The sequence below is a fragment of the Trichechus manatus genome, unplaced genomic scaffold (assembly GCF_000243295.1).
Source record: "Trichechus manatus latirostris isolate Lorelei unplaced genomic scaffold, TriManLat1.0 scaffold00042, whole genome shotgun sequence".
Taxonomy (NCBI): domain Eukaryota; kingdom Metazoa; phylum Chordata; class Mammalia; order Sirenia; family Trichechidae; genus Trichechus; species Trichechus manatus.
The window spans coordinates 12476646-12494517 of record NW_004443978.1 but is presented as its reverse complement, the minus strand read 5'-3'; the positions used below and the strand labels follow the sequence as shown (position 1 = coordinate 12494517).

General features: G+C 39.4%; 1 protein-coding gene across 8 annotated transcripts in view; it reads right to left on the bottom strand.

The window, feature by feature from the left end:
* The window catches only part of KIF16B (kinesin family member 16B), a 447597-nt gene that overhangs the window by 230334 nt on the left and 199391 nt on the right, over positions 1-17872 (bottom strand). For all 8 annotated transcript variants that reach the window (XM_004376454.1, XM_023731419.1, XM_023731420.1 and 5 more), the window contains one exon: positions 132-214. In XM_004376454.1, the coding sequence (XP_004376511.1) occupies positions 132-214 (83 nt within the window). The remainder of the gene's footprint in view (positions 1-131; positions 215-17872) is intronic.

Sequence of the window (17872 nt, the reverse complement as noted above, 5' to 3'; positions counted from 1 at the left end):
ACAGAAATATTTTTCAAGTGGTTTAGTATTCCACAAAACAAAACTGTTTGAAACAGAGTGGAGTCGACTCCCTGGCCCTTAAACACCACCACAAAACGTAGGTTCGCTTCTAGACACTTCACGCTGCTCACCTTCCTCTTCTCCCTGAGCTTGGCGGCTTCCTTGGGATGGTTAAAGCGAAACATGTTGGTTCTTCCCAAAAGTATCACGGCACCTGAGAACACACAAAAACAGTGAGAAATAATAAATGGTTTCCTCAGCTGGCAATGTTGTAATATGGAATTCTACAGCTGAGATATAATTTGCAATGTTTTATAAAACAATAACAATAAGAAAAGCTTTAATCTCAAAAATCACCTTAACTAGCTGCCATCAAGTCCATTCCAACTCACGGTGACCCCATGTGTGTCAAAGCAGAACTGTGCTCCATACGGTTTTCAATGGCTGATTTCTTGGCCGTAGATCACCAAGCCTTTCTTCCAATGTGCTTCTGGGTGGACTCAAACCTCTAACCTTTCAGTTAGCAGCCAAGTACATTAACCATTTGCACCACCCAGGGACTCCTAAAGTCAGCTTATATAGTCTATTTTAAATCTGTGAATACTTTTTTTTTTAAATCTGAGTGTCACAATACTAATATTACCCAAGGCAAAAGTGATGATTCTAGGCATTAAACATATTATGAGAGGTAAAACTTAATATAAAGATAATTAGACCTTTGATTGTTTTAGAGGAGAAAAAAAAAAAAAAAGAAATGAGTTCTCCAAAGAAATGTTGTAATGTCAAGCAAAGCATATGGTCACAAACTTAAGAATGTTTATTAGTTCCTACAAAGGCAGAAATCTCACAGTAAAGTTCTTTTAAAAGAAAATGCAGTGAAATTGGCAGAGTATAGTTAGCTTTACAAAAATCTCCCTCAGAATCTGATCAGAAATAAACTGTGTACATGCAATGTGCATCTGTCTTCATGTGAAAACACTGCTTCTTGTTAAAATTTAGATGGCCCCATTAGATACACAAGAAAGACTCCTTTTTATTGACCAGGGGCCCTGATTACTCAGAACACAACTCACAACTGGCAAAGAATTCAAAGCAAATTTGTTCTGTAAACCTTCATCTAAAGTAAAAAAAAAAAAAAAAAATCACCAATGTGGGAGACAAATTTTAGCTCTATTAGACGGATGGATGGATGGATGGATGGATGGATGGACAGGCAGGCAGACAAATACTTTCTAAGGTCAGAGCTGTCCAAAGCCAGCGTGGATGTCACAAAAGAAAGTGAGCTCCTTGTCCATCTCTAATGTAACATGAGCTGAGAGGCCACTGTGGCAATAAAAACGAGAGATCCTTGTACTTCTGTTCAAGGTTCTTCATTCTGAATTTTAATTACTTCAGAGCATACATACACAGACAGGATATAAATGCACTGCAAAAGCCTGTGCAGTGGAGAGATGTTCATTTAAAATGGGGTAGTCAGAGAAGTAAAGCTGTCTGGATACTGAATGAGAAGTTGGGGGGAAGCAGGGTGGTAAAGTTTTTACTTCACTGCTTGATTCAAGCACAAAGAAACTCGTTTGTGTGGTGGGGGGGATAATTTTCATCTGACTTGAAGTGTCTTAAACATATTGACTGTGGTTGTCAAGTGCCATTGAGTCGGTTCCAACTCTGTGTACAACAGAACGGAACACTGCCCAGTCCTGTGCTGTCCTCACAATTGTTGTTATGATTGAGCCCACTGCTGCAGCCACTATGACTTATATTAATACTAATTAGTACTGACTTACACTAAGATAAATTATGATGATGGCACCATTTTTAATGACCTCATAAAGTCTAATTTCTACCACATCTCTGTCAGTTTGTTGAACTGTGGTGGCTTGTGTGTTGCTGTGATGTTGGAAGCTATGCTACCAGTATTTCAGTACCAGTAGGGTCACCCACAGTGGACAGGTTTCAACAGAGGTTCCAGGCTAAGACAGACTAGGAAGAAAGGCCTGGTGATCTACCTCCAAGACATAGATTTTACTATTTAGAACAAAAGAATTATAGTAATTTTTTCTATATTTTAAAAATGGCTGTGAGCAGCTAGTTAGGGAAAATTAAGACCCAATACGGTGCTTGCAGTGGTTAAGAAAACTTCTCTAACATGTACAAAGAGAAGAAACAAAACAAATCCATTACCATCGAGTCAATTCCAACTCATAGTGACCCTACAGGACAGGGCAGAACTTCCCCGACCCTATAGGACAGGGCAGAACTTCCTCAAAGGGTTTCCAAAGCTATAAATCTTTACAGAAGTAGATTGCCACATCTTCCTCCCATGGAACAGCTGGTGGGTTTGAACCACTGATCTTTCAGCTAGCAGTGGAGCTCTTAATCACTGTGCCAGCAGGGTTCCTCCCTAATATCCATAGCTGATTTCTAACAAACAAAAAAAACACCCACTGCTGTCCAGTTGATTCCAACTAACAGTGACCCTATACAACAGAGTAGAACTGCCTTATTTGTTTCCAAAGCTGTAAATCTTTATGGAAGCAGACTGCTGCATCTTTCTTCCACAGAGTGGCTGGTGGGTTCAAATCGCCAACCTTTCAGTTAGCAGCTGAGCACTTAACCACTGCGCCACCAGAGCCCCTATAGCTGACTTACCTTCATATAATACTACACTAATTCAAACAGGAAACATGGCTTAGGGTTGACGGCTTGGCAATGAATAACAAGTGCTCTCATCAAAGGAAGCAGGTGTCAGTATTAAAGTGTGCCATCAGATCACCAGTTGGCATTTGTGAATGACATAAATGTGCTGACACCTTACCAGAAAGGCACACAGGTTTTGTCCCTTCCTTTTTAATGCTTACAATTCAAATACGGATTTATAATTTCCTGCTTTAGATAAATCACTTAAACTTCTGTTTACTCTTGCTAAAGTAAAAACTACAAAGTTAGATTCTGGGACTCCGGAAAAGAAAGAAAATTGATCATCAATCTCTGCCTACTGAGGTTTCCACCAAGAACTATTTGCCCAAATGTATACACTGGCTGAGTGTGGTGGGGGGTGGAGGGCTGATTTTATTTCTTCTTAAAGCCTTATGGGAGGTACAAAACAAGTACATGGAACAGGTCCTGTTCTTCTGAAGAAAAATGCAGAAAGCATAGCGAATAATTAGAGGGCAATTCAAGCCAGTAGACAATAAAATCATAAATACTAATGTACAGAAAGGGAGGCATTACACTAACTGGTCTTGCTATTAGTAACTTCCTTTTCAATCCACCCCAGTGGTCCATATTCTTTGTTATGAACAATAATGCTTATTCTCTGTCAATAACAATCTCAACTATTCATTTCCAGCCTCCCACAGGCTCCAAGCTGCTGATACCCTATTGTTCCTTCCTAAATGGTTCTTACAAAATGCTTCCCTTCTCCCTAAGCTCCAGCAGTCTCCTACCTCCATCAGTCCGTTCTCATTATTCCTAGTCTACAGTCTCCCTTTGGGCTAAACAAACGCTGCACTGTCCTTCATCTCTGTGTCCACATTACTCAGCTACTGCATGGTGGTCACCGACTCCCTTCAACCTCCACAAAAATTCACGCAACCAGTCTGCGATTGAAAAGCCCTACAAATCTGCCTATAATGTACCAGCCTTTGTCTTCCACTTCTCCAACTTCCTACCCTATCCCCTCTCCCATTCTCTAGATATTTCTTCACTACATACTCTGATCAAAGGACATCTAAGTCATTTTTTCACCATATACCATCATGACAAATAATTCTTGCCCTTGAGAATTCAGCTTTGGGTAAATGTTCCCGTTCTCAGCAGTCTAATCCACCTATGGGAAGAGCTCCGGTTCCGGGTCGAGTATGTACACTCCATCCTGTCTCTCCCACTGAACGTGGCTATAGCCTGACAGAAGGCATGTAGCAGTTGTTTGACGGCACTAAAAAGTAAACGATAGCAGGCAGATTGACAAAGACCAGAAATTGAAGCACTACTGAATTGACAGTGAATTTACCATTTCTTTTTCCTCCAGTGTTCCCAGGTTTGGATTAGCGGAAGCTCAAAAGTTGACATCAGTGCAGAGAGAGAGAACTCCAGGAGAAGCCCTCTAGTTCAGGTTCGAGGAGTGGGGAAGGGGTCTCCTGGTAGCAACAGTGGCAGCAGTGGAGAGCCCACAGATGCCTAAAGCTACAAGGCAGGAAAACATCCCTCTCTGAGCAGAGCGACTGTGGTCCCAAAAGACCCTTACTGCCTTTTTTTTCCCCTCTCTCTGTCCTCTCACTGCTTGCACCCAAATATGGGAGCAGGAAGTACATAGAATAGTAGATAAAATTTCAGATTTCTAGCCAGAGGACAGAATATCCAAAGAACCAGAAAGTACTTGGGAGAAGGTAAAGAAATTCAGGAATGTGACCTCAGAGGCCACTGCCCAGGTCCTCGACTGGCCATTAGGTGGCACACATGGGCTTTGAAAACTGAACTGGCATTGGAACCACAACCCACAGAAAGATGACTATAACTTATGGCCTGAATCCAATCAGGTCAATTGCCTGCTAAAACAAAAATATCAAAATTTTCCATAGGATTTAAACAAGACCCAGAGTCTCATAACATAATGTTCAAAATGTCCAGTATACAATGCAATTACTCAGCATACAAAGAATCAGGAGAATCTCACCTTGCATGGAAACAATCAAGAGGTGCTAATGCCAAGATGATAGAGATGTTGAAATTACCTACTAAAGACTTCAAATTAGTTATTATAAAAATGCTTCAACATGGAAGAATACTTTTGAAACAAATTGAAAGATAAAGTTTCAACAAAGAAGAGATACAAAGAATAATCAAATTTTAAGACAAAAAAATAAAACAACCAAAAAAAACCTCATTGGATGGTCTCAACAACAGAATGAATATGCCAGAAAACAAGAGTCAGTGAACTTGAAGACAAAACAATTGTAATTATCTAATCTTTGCTAAAAGTTTACCAAACAATAAAAATAAAATAAACAGAGCCTCAAGGACCTGTGGGACAATATCAAAATATCTAACATCCACGGATTAACATGTATTGACCTACGGGACAGTACCAAAATAGCTCACTTTCACAGAAATTTTGTTCATGGAGTCCCAGAACAAAAGGAGAAGTGGTGTGGTGAAGAAAAAATACTTAAACAAATAATGGCTGAAAACCTCCCAAATCTGAAGCCAGACAAAAACCTACAGATTCAAGCAACTCAGCAAACCCCAAACAAGTAAATCCAAATAAATCCACTTCAAAACACATTATAAAGCCACCTTACAGGATTTGAAGCTGAAAATGAATTTTTAAAAGGCATAAAGGTATCATGAAAAATAGATGTGATGAGTCAAATGTGAGAAGAAAGGGTTAAAGAGATTGTCAAATGGTTGTCTCAAGAGATGAAGTCTGGGGCACCAACAAACTGACTTCAGCGTGATTAGCTTAGGCCACTTCTTCTCATACTCAAGTGTACATCAGAATCACCTGCGGGACTTGTACAACAATCAGATTGCTGGGTCCTGTCCCCAGGTTTTCTGTTTCAGTAGGTCTGGGATGGGGCCTGAAACTCTGCATTACTAACAAACTCCCAGGTAATGCTGATGCTGCTGATCCGAAGACCACATTTTGAGAACCACTGGCTTAGGATCTAGGCTTTAAGAATATTTAAGGATTTGACATTCAAAAACATCTGCTGAAACAGCCCATATGCAAGGTACAGGTGTCAGATTTGCAGGTCTCAAATCTGATGCAGACATCTAATGAGTAAGTGCTTTCAGGTGTTAAAAATAATCAAAACTCAAACGGAAACATAAGGTTTATTCTGAGCAGTTATTCTATATGCATATAGGGAAACCTTCTGATTCCAGAAAAAAACCTAATGGTTTGAAGTTTTCTAAGTACAATGAAGCTTATAAAGAGAAGAGGGAGAAGAACAGAGTATCAACCATTAGCTAATCTTAACAGGATTGATTGAGCCTTGTCCTCCCCCCTTTACTGAGATCAACTGATATCAAGTTACTTCTGACTTGGCTGCTAATAATTTCACTCTTGTGATGGTTAAGGTTATGTGTCAACATGGCTAGGCTATGATTCTCAGTGGTCTGGCAGATATTATGTAACCATCCTCCATTTTGTGATCCAGTGTGAACAGCCAATCAGTTGAAAGGGGCGTTTCCTTGGGGGTGTGGCCCAGATCCAACATACACAGAAGTTCCGGCAAGGTTCGCACTCTGGATCCTGTATCTGACTCGTCAATTCTCTGACCTCTGGTTCTTGGGATGTGAGCCAGCAGCCTGCCATCTGCCCTGTAGATTTTGGGATTTGCCAGTTCCTGCAGCCCCGTGGGCCAGCAGCCTGCTGTCTGACCGGCTGATTTTGGGTTCCTCAGCCCCTGCAACCACGTGACTCAGGAGAAACCTCCAGCCTGACTTCTGAACCACGGATCTGGGACTTGCCAGCATCCACAATTACGTGAGCCACTTCCCTGAGATTAATCTCTCTGTCTCTCTATGTACATATATATACACACACATATATACATATGCACACATCACTGGTTTTGCTCCTCTAGAGAACCCAGCCTAAGACAAACCTCCACGCACCTGCAGCAATGAGACTAAAGAGATTTAAATTAGAAGAGCCTAGAGTCTTTTTCATTACATCAGGCAGTAATGGTTTTGTTGACTATTCTTTTCTAGCAGGAAAAGATAAATTTACATTGCTGTAGAGCAGTTTCTGAAAGACTTTTGCACTTTCGGTCAAGCTTTTTATGATTAATATTTGGTTTCACTGATAAGAAAAACCTTAAAATCGAAGCAAGATGTCTATTGTTGATTTTCCTCTTTAACATGGGTAAGTGCAGGTGAAATGGGGGGAGGAAGACAATATCTGCTGGCTTTTTTAGTGCATTAAATGTCTCTTCTGTTAACGGGACACCTTGGCTAACCTGCTGAAAGGTTTCTCTCCCTTTCTAGTTCCACTAAAATTCTTTTTTAATTCGCCACTTAACAACTCACAGCAGCCCTCCAGCAGATGACAATTTTATCAAAGACTTTTCAGCTCCACTCCCCAGACAATCACCTGCTCCTTGTTTCTGAGTACTTGAATAGATGCAAATATATTTCGGCACTCAAGCATAACATATTCAGATGCACCTAAGTGTAAATTCCCCAGATGCATTTTCTGCAGTACTTCTAAAAGGAGAGACAAATGTTCAGTAGATCTGCCAAATTTGCAAGAAGACCAAGAGGTCCACTGATATGAACAGAAAAATTAATTACGTTTATCAACCATCAGCTCTAAAATAACATACTACAGCAAAAAGAAAAAAATAATTAAAATAAGAGACAAAAGGACAAGTATTGTATGACATCACTTATATAAAAAGATGAGAAAAGGCAAATGTATAGAGACTAAAGTTTATTAGTGGTTACCAGGGGTGGAAGGGAGGGAGAAAAGGGGTGGTTATTGCTTATAGGGTACTGAGTTTCAGTTTATAGTGAAAGAAAAATCGCATTAAGGGTAGAGTTGCACAGCTGATGACTGTAGTACTGTCAATAAATTGTACACCTGTAAAAAGTTTAGTTGGCAAAAGTTATGTGATAGACATATACACGACAATGACCAAAAAAAAAGTAACTGCTTATGCACAAACACCTCATGGGATTTGGTTCTTTGGTTTGGAGAGGTTTAGGGTCATGGTTTCATGTAACATCCCAGTTAATTGGCCTAGTAACATGTTTAGTGCTTCTGTTCTACCTCCTAGTTTGCTGTACAGTGCCTGGGGTCTTCAGGGCTTGCAAATGGCCATCCAAGGCACAACAATTGGTCTGTATTCGCATGGAACAACAGAGAAAGGAGAGTAAGGAACAGGAGGACGATATGGAAGATGTGGCTAACTGCCTCCATAAACAACTGTCTCCAATGCCATGAGATCAGAACTGGATGGTGCCCAGCTACCATTACTGAACATTTTGATCAAAGATTCTACGGAAGAATCCTGATCAAAAGAGGAAAAATACAGAAAAGAATTTCAAATTCCCATGGACTCCAGATTTTCTACAGCTATGGAGGCTGGATGAACCCCTGAAACTACTGCCTTGAGATAATCATTAAACCTTAAACCAAAAATACCCCTTGAAGTCTTCTTAAAAATCAAACAATAATTTAGCTTAACTAGTAAAGAATGTCTGCCTTGAGCATTATATACTCTCTTAAGAACTATCTATATGGGACGAATTGAGAACAGCAACTTGAAAGATTAGATAAGAACCTTAGGGGGCAGTGAGTGTATGCTAATGGGGGAGGAACAATGCAGAAAACAAGGGTGAGAATGGTTGCACAACTCAAAGAATGTAATCAATGTCAGTGAAGGATACAAGCAGAAACTGTTACATTGGTGCCTGTTTTGCTGTGTATATTCTTAACAAGAAAATAAATAAAATTAAAATCAGAGAAAACAGTCCCTAGCAATTTTAAGACAAATGTTTAAATAAGTTTTGAATTATAATGCACTTGATTTTTGTAGCCATTTTAATAATATTAAGTATATATATTTAAAAAAAAAGGGAAAAATCTGGAATCTTAAATTCTACCAAGAACAGCTCAAGTTTTTTGAACTCGACATGACTGTCAAATTCATGCTTTCTTCTCTAACAACTGCTTTTTTTTTCTATGGAATGATACTATAAGGAGTGAGGAGAACTAAGCTTCGGAGAACGCATCAGTTGAAGAGCATGATTAAATCCAATGCTATCTATCCCATGCATTATTTTTGGAAGAAGTCAAAAAAAAAAGGAGGAGAAAAGTTTCTATGTACAAGGCTCCAGGTAAGATATATATATCATCACATTTAATCCTCACAATACTAGCTAATGCTTGCTTTTCATTTCAGAGATGCTACCAGATAAAAATATTCTTGCAACTTAAGGCAGGGAAGTACAGTTTGTGCAATCTGAAAGAAGTAAGGCAGTTAACTGATGCAGGCAAATAATTTCACCGTGATGGTGACAATTTGCTAAATTTAGATAAATCTCCTATTAGTTGACATTCACAAGTGTGTGGAATGATTGAGATAAGGAAGTGGTAATTACTACATGTGCTTTTTAATGGAACAGGCTAACACATTTCCAAATGAAGAGTAATTTACTAATGAAAAGACCTGTTTCAATGCAGATGATCAGCAATAAACTGGAAACTAGTAGTGAAGAGGTGGGAGTAGGAAGCTCCTGATAGTGCAGGGTGAACCAGGAGTCCAGCAGAAAGTGGAATTAACAGGGTTAAAAAGCATCACGACTTGGGTTAATAGTCAATCTGTGGTTGTTATTCTTGATATCTTTTACTTCTACAAAAGGCAAATGCTTGCTTAGCTCTGCTTGAGAAAGATTTGCCCATCACGGATCCAATTAGTGGGCTGGATACCAGTGACGTCCACTGGGATGACCAAGACACAACGGGTCAGGATTGGCCATCAGGCCAATAACCATTCCAGTAAACCAGACACTCGGGTTAGGACAATAAATGACCAGAATTATCTGCACTCTAAAATTCTACATGCTGTCCATGGTCCTCAGGGGTGTAGGTACGTGACCCACACCTGACTTGGAGAGCTGAAGAGGAGATGAAATAGTGCACACATATTATTTAAGTTTGGTAAGAATAGTTAAAGCATTATGAATGAACATGTTAGTGATAATGAATGGTCTGCTGTAATTCTTTCGTGGCTTGATCTGATAAAACATGGCAGTTCCCCCAAGACCCAGCTCCAAGAGGCTTGGCCGCCATCTGTTAATCTGGACTATTTACCTTGGGAGAAATCAACTAACAGGGCAGGACTGTACAGAAACACTATACATGATTTACGTAAAAAACTGTTTCATGCATGGGTAAAAGGCCAGATAGTTTTTGTAGTATAAAAATGTATATTTCAGTCCTATTTAGTCCTGTTTCCCAATTATTATTATATTTTAATGAAGTATATAAACTTTTTTCTTTTTTTGCTTCAGCAAAATCCTTTTGTAGCTCCATGTGATCATATCGCCTTCTTCCTCTCCAGAGATTGAAACTCTATTCTAAAACTGGCACATATTAGTCCCATTCACATCTTTTTTCTTTTTACTACATATTTTAGTAACGACGAACAACGTTATCATATCATTTTGTGTTTTAAAAATGTGTTCCAGTTGTCAACCGTTCTGCAGTTCCAAAACCCTAGACTGGTTCTTTCAGTCTTAAAATATGTACATTCAAAAAAACAAATTTCCTTCTTGCTTCTCTCATGTAATGCCCTGAAATTCAAAGTCATCTTGTGTTTCACTGCCCTGAGCCCACTGGTGGTGCAGTGGCTAAGCATTCCACTGCAAACCAAAAAGTCAGCAGTTTGAATCTACCAGCCACTCCTCAGAAATCCTATGGGGCAGCTCTATTCTGTCCTATAGGGTTGCTATGAGTCAGAATCATCTTGATGGCAGTGGGTTTTTTTTGTTTGTTTGTTTAAAGACTTGTTAATGACATTTACACTTAGTGCACAGCATTTTAACACCTTCAAACAAAACAATTTTTATGTCAATTTCATTAACAGTGATCCTGAGAAAGCTGTTCAGTAGCACAGAAGAATAACAGAGGAACTCAGGCCCATCAAATCTAAAAATCATGATACCATGGCAGTAAAACAATTAAGAGCACTCAGAAGGGAAAGACAATTCTGACAATTAACCTTGAATGCCAATTAGTACTATTTTCCTAAGACAAATGGTAGCCAAGTATCAATATGAACATCAAAAACTTAGTTTCAGCTGCTGAATTCACTGAATTAACCATAATAGGCATATTTTTAAATGGATTTTCAATTTAGGTAAAAGTTTGAGATAAAAAACCACTTAATAAAAATACTACATAGATGATATAATCATTATTTATCTACCATTCCTCAATTCACAAGACAATTAGAGACATAATTATAGCTATATATAGACCAAGAGGCAGTCGTTCAAATAGAACAAGGGGACACTGCATGGTTTAAAATCAGAAAAGGTGTGCATCACAGCCGCATCCTTTCACCATACTTATACAATCTATATGCTGAGCAAATAATCAGAGAAACTGGAATATATGAAGAAGAACAGGGCATGAAGATTGGAGGAAGACTCATTAACAACCTGTGATATGCAGATGACACAGCCTTGCTTGCTGAAAACCAAGAGGACTTGAAGCACTTACTGATGAAGATCAAGGACTATAGCCTTCAGTATGGATTACATCTCAACATAAAGAAAACAAAAATCCTCACAACTGGACCAATAAGCAACATCATGGTAAATGGAGAAAATATTGAAATTGTCAAGGATTTCATTTTACTTGGATCCACAATTAATGCCTATGGAAGCAGCAATCAAGACATCAAATGACATACTACATTAGACAAATCTGCTGCAAAAACCTCTCTAAAGTGTTAAAAAGCAAGATGTCATTTTGAGGACTAAGGTGACCTGACCCAAGCCACGGTATTTTCAATCACCTCATATGCATGTGAAAGCTGGGCAATGAATAAGGAAGATGGAAGAAGAAGTGATGCCTTTGAATTATGGTATTGACAAAGAATACTGAATATGCCATGGACTGCCAAAAGAATGAACCAATCTGTCTTGGAAGAAGTACAGCCAGAATGCTCCTTAGGAGCAAGGATGGCGAGACTTCATCTTGTGTAATTTGGACATGTTATCAGGAGAGACTAGTCCCTGGAAAAGGACATCATGCTTGGTAAAGTAGAGCATCAGTGAAAAAGAGGAAGATCTTCAACGAGATGGATTGATACAGTGGTTACAACAATGGGCTCAAGCACAACAACGGTCATGAAGACTGCACAGGACTGGTGCTGTTTCCTTGTGCTGTGCATAGGGTTGCTATGAGTTGGAACCGACTCGACAGTACCTAACAACAACAACATATAAACAGAATGGTAATGAAATAATAAGCAATCCCTTCTAACTTAATACATAAGCTAACCAGAAAATTAAATATTAAGTTCTAGGCAGTTCCTATACTAAACAGCATGTGCTCTAAAAGTTCATTTTTTAGCGCGCTGTTTGGTACTCAGGACTGATTTTTTTTCACTTCACTCCAAACAACAGTTAGCTTCCAGGAAAACTCACAAGAGACTATTTAACCCATAACATGGCAGGAATGGTGGTCACTGTAACCCACTCAACCTTGTCTGCGTCCAGCAGTGGAAGCCCCAGAAGCTCAGGAGAATGCTGGCTGTGGCAGGGAGAGCTGTGCAGAAGTAGTCGTCCAACGGCCACGGCTACAAATCCAGGTGGGTCCAGTAGCACATATTGACATTTGTGAGCTATTTGTGATTCACGAACTGTTTACACTAAAGAATCCCCCAAATTAATTCCAACCATAACTGCTTCTCTAACTTCCCAGTACACAGGCTGCACTTTGGGCATCTGGGTTTCCCAGCGCAGTGGCAGACTACAGGAAGGAAGAGCAGTGAGCACAACTGGCAGTCACTGAATTCTTTGGGCCTCATTTTCCCTACAGGAATTAAATATCTTTAAGAGCCCTCTATGACTGAAAAAACTATGATTCTGTCATTAAAACACTCTATTGTACAATGAAGTTTTTTTTTTCCAATTTTAGGGCAGTTAATGTATATAAGTATGTTCAGAATTTTGTATACACAAATAAACATAATTCAGCAATTACATACTTTAAACACCTAAAAGCTGTAATGGAAAAAATAGATGAGAACTAAAATACAAGGAGAAGCATTTTGAATAAAAAGAAGTTCCAAGATGGAAACACATTTTAAAAATACAAACAAAATTAGATTCTACCTCCTCAAAGGATATTTTGAACAAAACAAAATGATTCTAAAATTCTTTTGAAAAAAATTAAGTCATGAACAGAAAAAGAAAACATTCAGTTAAAACTGTGTCATACTGGTACAAAAGAAGAATTATAGAGTACAGGAGTAAAGTGAAAAGGTGAAAAAGAGATATGATGCTATATATGTTTCTATTTTTTGGTAAAGCAAGTTTCTTTAAAAGAAACTTTGGCACAGCATGGGAGGAATATATAACAAACGATGCAACAATGTGGGGGGAGTTACATCATATCTACAATTTATATACCAAATGAACCCCAGATATATCAAATAAATATTTCTAAATAAATCTTGAAAAAATAAAATACTCAAACTATGAGAAAAATTACAGAAAATAGAACCAAGTATTTATTAGTTCTGAGGCAGATATAAAACTATAATTATAGAAATCACAAGGACCAACAGATTCAAGCAAATCAAAAGTAGATTTTTTAAAAGTAACAAAATTATATTTAAATAGGAAACATTATAATATTGGGAAAATAGCTGAATCAAATATGGAAAGTGATTATAGGTATAATAGTGGAGTACTCATTCAAATTAATCAAGGAAAAATAAAACACGTTTCATTTCCACAATTCTAACAGGTGATAGCAAAACTGTTCCACTCATTCATTAACAATATTGAAAAACAGTACAGGCTTACTGTAAGATACTGTAGCACTAAGCATCAGTCATTATAAGGTTACTACCCTCTGACCCAACTGAGGGAGATGAGGCCAGTAATCTAGTAAGGCCAAGTAGGAAAACATGCTCCTCTCATTCTGGGTCAAGGAGACACTGTCCCTTACCATGATCCCTGCACCATCCCCTGCTGCCAGGATGAATAGCAGCAGGACTCCATCTGAGGTTCTAACACAGATCAGACAGGTGCATCTGTCTGTGGTCTATACTCCAGTTACAAAACTCACGGGTGAGGTCATCTGGCACTTGCATAACCTCCTGTTCTCAGCACAAGAGCCTGTGAGATTCCCAGCAGGGACTGCCACTGAAGAGTCTGTGATGGTTAAGACTGTGTATCAACTTTGCTGGGTCATGATTCTCAGTGTTTATATGGGATCTGCTGTGAGTAGCCAATGAGTTGAAAGGGAGTTTCCTTGGGTGCATCTGAATATAAGTGGACATTCTGGCTTTTGCCAGAGTCTGGATCCTGCAACTGCCTCCTGTTTGTCTGACCTCTGGATCCTGGGACTTGAGCTAGCAGTGTATCTGCCAGTCTTGGGATTCATCGCTCTTCACAGCCTGTGAGCAAGAGCCCCGCTCTCCAACCTACTGATCTTGGGTTCGCCAGCCACTGCAGCTACGTGAATCAGGAGAAGCCTTGCAGTCTTGCCTGCCGATCTTGGGATTCATCAATCTTCGCAGTCTATAAGAGCCCTCTTCTCCAACCTGCCAGTCTTGGGTTCGCCAGCCCCTGTGGCTATGTGAATCAGAAGAAGCCTCTATCCTGATCCACAGGCTGGGGATGTTCCAGCCTCTACAATCACGTGAGCCATTCCCTTGATATAAAGCTCTCTCTATATATTTATACACTTTACTGGTTTTGCTTCTCTAGTGAACCCAGCCTAAGACAAAGTCCTACAGGGTGACCTCTTACCAGTCAGCCAGTGATGGTGACTTACTGGGCTAAGGGCAGAGACAGTCTCTCACCATGATTAATATGTCAGACTCTCCTGCTGTCTGGCAAGAACCTGACTCTCCATCCTTGTTATGAATAGAATTGACTTTCCCAAAAATATGTATTAAAGTCCTGGTCCCTGTACCTGTGGGTGTGATCCTGTTTGGAAATAAAGAGGATTTTCTTCTGTTATATATACGAGATCATATCTGAGTAGGGTGACTCCTAAACCTAATCACTTCTGAGTTATAAAAAGAGAAGAACAGACACAGAGGCACACATAGGGGGAAGAAGCCATATGAAGACAGACACACACAGCAAAGGATCTACATGTCTAGGAAAGCCAAGGATCGTCAAAGATTGTCAAGGATCATCAAGGAATGCCAAGAATAGCCAAGGAATGCCAAGAAATTCCTAGGACTCCCAATAAAGGATTTCCCCCTAGAGCCACACCTGAATTAGGAATTTTAGCCTTCTGACTGTGAAAAACTAAATTTCTGTTCTTTAAAGCCACCCACTTTTATTTTCTGTCTTGGCAGCACTAGGTAACTAAGACAATCCTATATTGCCAGGGCTCTTGCCTTGGTTGCAGAAAAACAAGAAAAGCTGCATCTGTAATGATCACTGGATGTTCACTGTGTGGTTGGTCTGGGATGATCAGCTACTACTGCTGACCTCTAATCTTCCTGGCCAGCTCCAGGGCACTCAGATGTTTTCTAAGCTCAACTTACCTCAAAAACACAAAATATTAAGAGTAAAAAACAGATGGATTGATTGACAGATGGATGCATGGGTGGGTGATCCATCAGTTGCATTCAGAATGTCTTTTATGGACTCTATGCACCTCCTATAAAAGCACAATGTTCCTGGTCCATTGTGAGTGTCCTTTGTTTCTGAGATAACTCCTTTCAACTGACTTCTGTTTATTACTTGGCTAATACCAATAAGCACACACGCTTTCCAGTCCCCATCTGTCCAATCTCTATGTCACAACACAGTTTGTAATCATTAACAACTGTAATTATAAAGACTACGCATAACATACAAAAAGGGTGTAAGATATAATGTCAGCTTCTTTCTTTCCTTTCTTCATTCATAATTCAGTCCAAAAGCCATTAGGTAGGGCTGAGTGAAGAAGGTGTCGGCATGGGAGCGGGATAGCACTCAACATGTGGCAAGGAAGGTTTCTGCACTAAGGAAATGGTGAGGACAGTGGTGAGCCAGCACAGGATGTCATAGCCCATGCGACAGGAGAGGGTCTGCATGAGAAGAAAATAGTAGAGACAGGAGATTGGTTATATAATGGGAGCCAGGCTCTTCATTGTCAGAAAAGGGAGCTACAAATAAAGAAAAGGGACAAAACTAGAATAAACGCTACGATGTTGAGTTGGATTAAGTACTGGTGTGAACTCCTATTATCAATACATGTTTCAATATACCAAGATAGACACTGTTGTTGTTAGGTGCCAACAAGTTGGTACAGACTCATAGCAACCCTGTATTCAACAGGACGAAACTTTGCCTGATCTTGCACCATCCTCACAATCGTTTCTATGTTTGAGCCCATTGTTGCAGCCACTTTGTCCACCCACCTCCTTGAGAATCTTCCTTTTCGCTGACGCTCTACTTTACCAAGAATGATGTCCTTCTCCAGGGATTGGTCCCTCCTGATAACATATCCAAATTACGTGAGATATAGTCTCGCCATCCTTGCTTCTAAGGAGCATTCTGGCTGTAATTCTTCCAAGACTTGTTCATTTTTTTGACAGTCCATCGTATATTCAATATTCGCCAACACCATAATTCAAATGTGTCAATTCTTCTTCAGTCTTCCTTATTCATTGTCCAGTTAACCGATGCAAATGAGTGAATGAAAATACCACGGCTTGGGTCAAGTATACCTTATGCCTTAAAATGACACCTTTGCTTTTTTTAACACTTTAAAGAGGTCTTTTGCAGCAGATTTACCCAACCTAATAAGCCATTTGATTTCTTGACTATACTTGCATGGGCATTGATTATGGATTCAAGTAAAATGAAATTCTTAACAACTTCAATTTTTTCCATTTATAATGTTGCTTATTGGTCCAGTTGTGAGGATTTTTGCTTATGTTGAGGTATAATCCACACTGAAGGCTGTAGTTTTTGATCTCTAACAGTGTTGCAAACCCTCTCAGCTATCAGCAAGGTTGTGTCGTCTGCATGTCACAGATTGTTAATGAGTCTTCCTCCAATCCTGATGCTGCATTCTTCTTCATACAGTCCAGCTTCTTGGATTATTTGCTTTGCATACACATTGAATAGGAATGGTGAAAGAATACAACCCTGATGCATACCTTTCCTGACTAAACCATGCAGTATCCCCTTGTTCTGTTGGAACGACTTCCTCCTGGTCTATGTACAGGTTCCACAGGAGCACAGTTAAGTGTTCTAGGGTCCTCATTCTTTGCAATGTTATCCATGAATTGTTATGATCCACACAGTGAAACACCTCTGCATACTTAAGAAAACACAGGTAAACATCTTTCCGGTATTCTCTGCTTTCAGCCAGGATCCATCTGACACCAGGAATGATAACCCTCATTCCATGTCCTCTTCTGAACCCGGGTTAAATTTCTGGCAGTTGCCTGTCAATGTACAGCTTCAACTACTATTAAATTATATTCACCAAATTTTACTTGCATGTGATATTAATCATATTGTTCAATAATTTCTGCATTCCATTCGAACTTTCTTTGGAATGGGCACAAATATGCATCTCTTCAGTCAGTTAGCCAAGTAGCTGTCTTTCAAATTTCTTGGCAAAGACAAGTGAGTGCTTCCAGTATTGCATCCTTTTGTTGAAGCATCTCAGTCGGTATTCTGTCAGTTTCTAGGGCCTTGCTTTTTGCCAATGCCTTCAGCGTAGCTTGAACTTCTTCCATCACTATTACTGGTTCTTGATCATATACTGCCTCCTAAAATGGCTGAACACTGACCAACTCTTTTTGTACAGTAACTCTATGTATTCTTTCCATCTTCCTTTGATGCTTCCTGTATCATTAAACTTTTTCCCCATAGAACCCTTCAATATAGCAACTCGAGGCTTGAATTTTTTTCTTCCATTCTTTCAGCTTGAGAAATGCTGAGCATGTTCCTCCCTTTTGCTTTTCTAATTCCAGGTCTTTGCATATTTCATTTTAGTACTTTACTTGTCTTCTCAACCTGCCCTTTGGAATCTTCTGTTCAGTTTTTTTACTTCATCATTTCCTCCTTTCGCTTTAGCTACTGTCTGTTTAAGAGCAAGTTTTAGTGTCTCTTCTGACATCCATTTTAGTCTTTTCTTTTTTTTTTCTTTTTTTTTTTT